Source organism: Diuraphis noxia, unplaced genomic scaffold (assembly GCF_037042655.1).
Source record: "Diuraphis noxia isolate RWA-SAM2 unplaced genomic scaffold, SU_Dnox_SAM2 contig0001, whole genome shotgun sequence".
NCBI classification, from domain to species: domain Eukaryota; kingdom Metazoa; phylum Arthropoda; class Insecta; order Hemiptera; family Aphididae; genus Diuraphis; species Diuraphis noxia.
This window is the reverse complement of record NW_028301711.1, coordinates 86,779,947-86,788,538: the sequence shown is the minus strand read 5'-3', so window position 1 is coordinate 86,788,538 and position 8,592 is coordinate 86,779,947. Positions and strand designations below refer to the sequence as shown.

The window sequence follows — 8,592 nt, the reverse complement described above, 5'->3', positions numbered from 1 at the left end:
AATGATATAAAAAAATATATGAAAACATTTTCAAAAAAAGATAATTTATATGTTGAATTTTGTGCTTTTGAATATCATGATAATACTGAAATAATTAAATATAATCTACATAAAATTCCAATTTATGGAAATATTTTCATTATTGATCAAGAAGATGATAATACTAGAAATCCTTATATTTCTAAACTATTACATTCACCAAGTTGGTTAGAACTTTGTAGAATAGCCAATGATATGATAATTACAACAGGTAATTATAGACATCGTTTTCTAGAAGATGTTAAGGTTGTTCAAGATTTAGGAAATCTTAAAATGTGTAAATTTTTTATGGGATCTTAATATTAAAATAATATTAAATTATTATCGACTATATGTTTCACATTGTTTTTAAATGACATGAGTTAAAGGAAGTGATATCTATAATACAACAGACGAGGGGTGGGATAGTAAGTAGGTCAACTCTTATCTGTTTTTAAAAGTATATTTTTAATAGAATAATTTCTATTAAAAATTTGAATGTAAAAAAAAAATAATATCCTCTATAATAAAGAATGGAAAGTTTAAATAAAATTGATTCCTTAGTTAAAGGAAATATTAATATTAATAAAATGGATAACAAAAAAACATATCCTAACAAAACTTGTGATAAATGTAACTTAACAGTTACTTACAAAAATTGGTCTAGACATTTGAAATCTATTCGTCATCAAACAAATGATGTAGATCAAACAATTAAACCTAAATTTAATAAAATGTACAATAAAATTCCAACAAAACCAATAAGAACAAAAAAAGAAAGAATACCAAAACCACATAAGGTTTTTAATTTTAGTGCAAAAATGTTTGAAAAGAAAGATAATCGACCTATTCTAAAAATTGAAGAAACTGCATTTAAAAGTAGATTACAAACTTATGTTATTGAAAATAACATGGGTATTAAAGATCCACAAGTGTTTTTAAATCGTTTAGATAACCCAGTAATAGGACGCATTAAACATGAATTAAAAAAGAAAGATTTAAAAGTAAATATTATGATGTTAGCTATATATAAGAAAGGTAAATCTGAAGAAGATATGATATATAAAGAATGTAATTTTAAAACACAAAATGAAATTTTAACAAAAAATTCTAACTTAAATGAGTTTTATACAAATGTAAAAATTACAATTGTAAATGAAATAGAAAATTTTGTAATGAAAGATTCTCAATGGAGACTTGATAAAATTTTAAGATATAAATAAATATGTTCCTTTTAAAGGTTCTTCATATATTCCATTACCTAAAGATATTCAAAATAAACACGCTGTTATAAATGTTCAAAATGAAGATGATAAATGTTTTCTTTGGTCTTTGGTTTTGTACTCTCTGCTTTACATAGTAAAGATGTTAAAAAAGATGCACAAAGAGTTACAAAATATAAAAAATGGGAAAATGAATTTGATGAAGAATTAAAAGGTATTAATTTTCCAGTAAAAACCACAGACGTTCCAAAATTTGTTAAAAAAACAGAGGATATTTCTATTAATATTTACTATCTAGAAGAACAAGGACAATATACACATATAATTTTACCACTAGAAATAACTAAAATTGAAAAAACTAATCATATAGATTTGTTGTATTTAAGAGAGGATAATGAGAATAAAGGTCATTATTGTTGGATTAAGGATTTATGGAAATTAGTAGGAAGTCAAATGACAAAAGATGGTCATAAAAGATTTTTATGTAAAATGTGTTTAAATAGTTTTGATACAGAAAATAAGTTAAATGAACATAAACATTATTGTGGTAATAATAAAGCTGCTAAAATGATTCTACCAGAACCTTTTAATAAAACTTTAGAATTTGAGAAGTATAATCATTCTTTAAGAATCCCTTTTGAGATTATTTTTGACTATGAATGTACACTCGTACCAATATACACTTGTCAACCAAATGATAAAGAGTCTTTTACAAAATGTTATCAGAAACATATACCTAATAATTTTTGTTACTATATTAAATATAGTAATGGTGATTATAAACCTCCTGTAGTATATTCTGGTCCAAATGTAGCTCAAGATTTTTTAAGATGTATGTATGATGAAGAAATAGCTATTTCAGAAATATATGATAAAATAGTTCCAATGGAATTGATGACTGCAGACCAAAAAAATAATTTTAATAATTCTAACAAATGCCATATATGTGAAAGATTATTAAGTGAATTACCTCCAAGGTTAGAGAAAAAATTAAAAATCTTTCATAATACTATTGAATATTATAAACAATATAATGATGATGAAAATATTAAAAAATATCAATATCTAAGGAAAAAATAAATAAAAAATAAAAACATTAATATGAGAAAAGTCTGCGATCATGATCATTTGACTGGTAAATATAGAGGGGCGGCTCATTCTATATGTAATCTTACTTATCAAAACCCTAAATTTATTCCAATCGTTTGTCATAATCTATCAGGTTATGATGCTCATCTATTTATAAAAGAATTTGGGAATGATGACAATGATATAAAATTAATTCCAAATAATGAGGAAAAATATATTTCGTTTTCAAAAATTATAAAACGTACAAAAGTGATCAAAAATGAAGAAACAATATTAACAACAGAATTAAGATTTATTGATTCATTTAAATTTTTACCAAGTTCTTTAGATAAACTAGCAAATAATCTTGAAAAACATCAATTTAAAGAACTTAGTAAATAATTTCCTGAAGAACATTTAGATTTAGTTACTAGAAAGTTAGCTTATCCTTATGAGTATATGGATTCTGAAGATAAATTTAATGAAACATGTTTACCACCTATAGAAAAATTCTATAGTTCTCTCACTGATAAAAATATAACCAAAGAGGAATATGAAAACTCACAAAAAATTTGGAAAGTATTTAATATACAAAATCTTCGTGAATTCAACAGTTTATATAATAAGATAGATGTTTTACTATTAACAGATATAGTGGAAAATTTTAGAGACATTTCTTTAAAAAATTATAAATTAGATCCTCTGTGGTATTACACTACACCAGGATTTGCGTGGGATAGCATGTTAAGAATGACAAAAGTAAAGCTAGATTTATTAACCCTTTCCAGCCCAACTATTCAATTTTTTGAAAAAAAAAATCCTTAATACATTACTTCAAGTGGGCTATAAATAGACAAAAAAAAATTTTTTTTTAATTTTTCATCAACTTACCTGAGAAATACAGGTATGGTTCTTAAAGTCATCATTGGGCTTTTACAACTCGCATGAAATAAAAGTTCTATAATTCCAATATCCTTTATTTTTTTAGAAATACAAATACATAACTGAACAATTAATTATTATTTTTAATAATTAATTAAAACAAATTTTAAAATAAAACATAGTATATGATGTAATAAAACAAAATAAATATATAAAAATATCAATAGCAAATAAAAAAAAAAACTTTAAAAAGAATGTAAACACTTTGTCAGAAACATTTTTAGGAATACTGATAAATAATTAACAGTTTAAAACAAATTATAAAATAAAACACAATGTAATAATACAAAATATAATAAAACAAAACAAATGTGTAAACATTTTAATAATATAATAATTAACATAGGAATATTTAACACATTGACGGACACTACTGCTATAGCAGTAATTTACAATTTTGATGTTAGGTGGCATGACTGCTATAGCAGTAATGTAAAACATTTCATAATACGACATTACTGTTATAGCTGTACTTATTCTAATGGTATCAAACGAAAGTAGACATCAGACTGCCGCATCGTGTTTGGTTAGATAATTGGGCACTGACATATTTTATGTGTAAAAAATATCAATAAAGAATACAATTTTCTATTTTTAGAATTCGGGTTTATTATTGTTTATGTTGTGAATTCTATTGACTCGCGTTATCTTTTTTGTCGAACCAGACCAACGACGGTCGACGAACTAGTATACAGCAGTATTATACGCAGCAGATATACGCACTGTGCAGTTGCTTAGTATCTAATACGTCTTGTACAACACATAAACAATTGTACTTTTGTCATATTTTGTATATTTTTACCGCTTCAAATATGAACAGAAAACAGATTAGTGAAATTCAAAATTATTTAGATGAGAGTGATAGTGGTTCTAGTTCGTTTTCTTGTGGGGACGATTCGGATATCGATCCAAATTATGAACAACCAAGGCCACCTCATTCTGGTGATGACTGTGGACTTGAACATACTGGATCAGATAATTATCAAAATTCAGATGACAACTTATCGGTGGATGACAGTTCAAGTGAGTCTAGTGATGATAATTCTGATACTGATAGCTGGGTTGAAGATTACGCCGATATTCCAGACTATGCATTTGATGATAGTCTCAGTGGTATAAAATTAAATATTTCTGAAAGTTCTCGTGAATTTCCTATTGAAATTTTTACTCAATTTTGGACAGATGACATTTTTGACATGCTAATTGAATCAACTAATAAATATGGGGAAAATTTGAGTAAAGCTAATCGACCTCATAAAAAAATGCACGAGCTTCAACATTCAAACCAGTAGATTTAGATGAAATAAAACGCTTTCTTGGTATTTGTTTACTTGGTGGAGCAGTAAAGTTTTCTGTTATTCGAGACATGTTTTCACAAAACCCATTATATTACCATCCGGTTTTTAATCACATTATGTCTGGCAGGAGGTTTGATCAAATACTTAATTGCTTTAGTGTACAGTATACTAACCGTAATAATAATGAAATGATTGGACCTATGATGAAAGTACAACCATTATTTGACACATTAATTCAAAATTTTCAGACAGCTTTTTTTCCTACCGAACATTTATCAATAGATGAATCATTATTGTTACACCGTGGTCGAATTATATTTAGGCAATATATAAAAAATAAGAAGGCTAGGTATGGCATTAAATTTTACGAACTCACTTCATATGATGGGTATGTGCTCAACATAGAAATGTACCAAGGAAAGCAAGAACAATTAACTGTACCATCTAGGACATCAAAAATAGATAGTATTGTTTTAAGGTTAATGAATAATTACCTAAATAAAGGTTTCTCTCTATACATGGACAACTATTATAATAGTGTGACACTTTCAAATACTTTACTTGAACTAAAAACGCACACAACTGGAACTTTAAGAAAAAATCGTAAAGGAAACCCTAAAGTTGTAATCGACAATAAAATAAAAAAAGGACAACATGTATGGAGACGTAAAAATAATGTTTACGTAAGTAAGTGGAAGGATAAACGTGATGTTTTGTGTATAACAACTAGAGTACATCCAAAATTAATACAGTCGGAAAATCGGTACGGCCAACCAAAGAACAAACCGTCGGAGATCGTCGAGTACAACAACTATATGAGTGGTGTTGATCGGTCAGACCAGATGGTCAGCTACTATAGCAGTCCAAGAAAGACATGTAAATGGTATAAAAAGGTAATTTTTCATTTACTCGATATTACAGTTTGGAACTCGTTTTTTGTCTATAAAAAACATTTTGACACTCCAAATATGAAATTTAAAGCTTTTCGTGATTTACTCATAAAAAATTTGTTCAATATTCCGAACAATGTGACTGCAAATGAACTGTTTGTACTAAAGAAAAAGCCATCAATACCTCCAGCAACCAATCACTATCAAGAAAAAATACCATTACCAGAAAATTATAAGAGAACAATTTATTACAAAAATTGCTTACAGTGCTACAAGACCAATAAAACCAGAAAACAAACGTCTTTCCAGTGCAAGCAATGTGCAAAACCACTTTGTGCTGGATTTTGTTTTGAAGCTTATCATAAAAAGTTGTAGGTAATTAATATGATTGAATGTTATAATTGTATTAAAAAGTTTTTTTTTTTCAATGAGGTTTATATTTATATTAAATTGTTTTTATAATCATAAAATTATAAGTACTATTGTTTATATTTAACTTCTTATAATAATAATACAGATTTATTGGTTTTATAATATTATGAAATTATTTATGATTTTGATGTATTATAATTAGAAAAATGATTACATCTATAGCAGTAATATCAACTTACATCGACTTTTCAATGTACGTACAGCACCACTGCTATAGCAGTAACAAAATTATTACTGCTATAGCAGTAATAAAAAAGTGCGTTTTAAAAGTAGTTTATGGGAATTTAGATAAATGAAAACTGTCCGTCAATGTGTTAAATCACTTTTATCAGTCTTGATGATTAAGTATAATAATTATCACAAAAAATTACAATTTTTTATGAAAAACAATGAAACACATTTTGTCTACCTTTGAACATAAATGTAATTTACACTTACTGCATGTGTTTGTAGTATAGCTTTTTATACAATGCTTACATCGTTGCTTTTTAGAAACTGGAATAGGCCAATGAGCTATTTCATCAAACCTAATATCATCTACTGGCCTTGGAGCAAATAATCTTCTTTTTTTAGTTGGTGGTGTTGTTGATAATGATGGCCTTCCTCTTTTATTTAATTTATTTTTACCAGCTTGCAATAAAGCATGTGCTACTTCTGATTTAAATTTCAATAAACTTATAGTCTTTTTTATCTTGAGTTGCTTACAGTGCCTCCGATACAAAAGCCATGCATTGACAACACACATGTCAATTAAATGGTAAATAATACGTAGGTAAAATCTTCTTACTCTAATATTAACACGGTATATTTCTACCAACATATCATGTAGATCTACACCCCCCATAAATGAGTTGTATTCTGCAATGGATGTTGGTCTAGGAATATTAATATATTTCTTATCTGTTACAGACCATCTTTTTACTTGATTTATTGGAAGTGGTCCTTGGTAGTTAGAAATCACATGAACAACTTTGTTGTCATACCATTTGGTGACCACTATATTATTAACAGTATCAACTTGACTGTCATGTGTTCCTCTTCCTTTTGACTTTAGAGTTTTGTCACTTTCTAGGACACATCCAGCAATTCTATTGGATCTTACTGTTCCTATACTCAAAATTCCACAAAACTTTAATTTACATTGTAAACTATGGGAATTGAACCAATTATCCATGGAAACCTAAGTAATAGATAGTAATAAATTATCAAAATTTAAAAACATTATAAAAAAATAAATAATATTTATACTTTGTAATTTTGATGTTTAGGAATACTATCAACTAAACGCATCACTACATCTCCACTAATTCCAAGTCCATGTTCTGATGGAGGTAGAGTACCTTTTCCAACATAAATTTCGAAGTCGTGTACTAATCCATTTGACGAAGCAAGAGCAAACATTTTATACCCCATTTATGGGGTTTATTTTTGTTATATTGCTTCATTGTTGAACGCCCTTTAAATGGGATTATTATTTCATCAACAGCTGTATATTCTTCAACTTTTATTTTTTTCATATTTTCACGTATAGCATTTATAAAAGGGCGTACTTTAAATAGTTTATCATGATTTGGATGCTCTCTTGGAAGCATTTTACTATTATCATTAAAATGTATGTTTGATCTTAAGCTATCAAAACGATTCCTTGACATAGCATCAGAAACTGTTGTAAAACGAGTCTGTTCAGACCAAAACATTCTGTATGATGGCATTTTTATAATACTCATGTACCTATACATAAACAAAAATAATAAATTAAAAAGTAAAATTAAAAAAAAAAAACTAAATAATTATTACAATTGGATTCCTAAGAATTGTTCAATTTCTTCTGGTGAAGTAGCTACACATTTTCCACATTTTTCAACTGAGTATAAATTTGTTTGCTCAGATATGTTACAAATCATGTCATTATCAACAAATAACTTGAAGTATTCAAATGGAGACAATATATTATCAGGAGGTTCTGGTAAACTACCTTTCCATATATTCTCTGTATTATTCCAGGGTACCTTAATGCAATATTATAATTATAAACATTAAATTTAAAATAAATATAAAAATAAATTTATTTTACCTTTTCCCACTTGGGTATTTGAATAATTTGATCATCTAAATGATCAGTTTCAGATAATTCAAAATCTTCAATTTCATTAATATTTAAAATTTGTTCTAATAAATCTAAATTATTTGGTATAACTTTATCTAGGTTTTCATTGATGGAAAGTTCTACATTATTGTTAACCTGTCAATAATAATCATTGATTATATTTTACATAAAATATTTTGTTATAAATATAAAATTACATCAGATTCATTTGGAATTGTTGACAATATTTCATCTAAATTTTCATAGTTAATGTCTTCACCCTCGTCGAATTCTTCAATGTCAGATACATCCCCATTTAAAAGGTTTACAATATCATCATCATTTAACCCACGGTTCATTATTTAAAAATATATAAGCTAAAAACTGAAAAATTAAATATTTTGTAACAATTACTAATTAAATGTTACATGATTCCTAAAATAATCACTGGGAATGCATGGTAAACAACAATAATTATCCAATTAATATTTATATCCCAATGATTACTGACGGAATCATGTCCTTTACGAAGCCACTGTAAATCAATTGAAATACATTCACAAATAATATCAAGTTATTTAGTTAGAAAAACTAATTTCCTAATCGAAAATATTTTTTTTTTAGTCAATAATACA

At 26.7% G+C, this 8,592-nt stretch overlaps 1 protein-coding gene across 1 annotated transcript; it reads right to left on the bottom strand.

Annotated features, from left to right (window-relative positions):
* Nucleotides 1–7,664: 7,664 nt before the first annotated feature.
* LOC149062311 (uncharacterized) lies at nt 7,665–8,316 on the bottom strand. Its single transcript, XM_089221746.1, has 3 exons — nt 8,176–8,316; nt 7,946–8,113; nt 7,665–7,880 (listed from the first exon to the last, which is right to left on the bottom strand). Exons 1-3 carry the CDS (start codon nt 8,314–8,316, stop codon nt 7,665–7,667), a joined length of 525 nt encoding a protein of 174 aa, XP_089077872.1.
* Between the last annotated feature and the right edge of the window lie 276 nt (nt 8,317–8,592).

Excerpts from the sequence above, each read along its gene's own strand:
- LOC149062311 (XM_089221746.1), bottom strand. The coding sequence starts at position 8,316 with ATGAACCGTGGGTTAAATGATGATGATATTGTAAACCTTTTAAATGGG. Across the intron at positions 8,114-8,175 it reads CAATTCCAAATGAATCTGAT|GTTAACAATAATGTAGAACT; the intron begins GTAATTTTATAT and ends TATTATTGACAG. Across the intron at positions 7,881-7,945 it reads AAATACCCAAGTGGGAAAAG|GTACCCTGGAATAATACAGA; the intron begins GTAAAATAAATT and ends TATTGCATTAAG.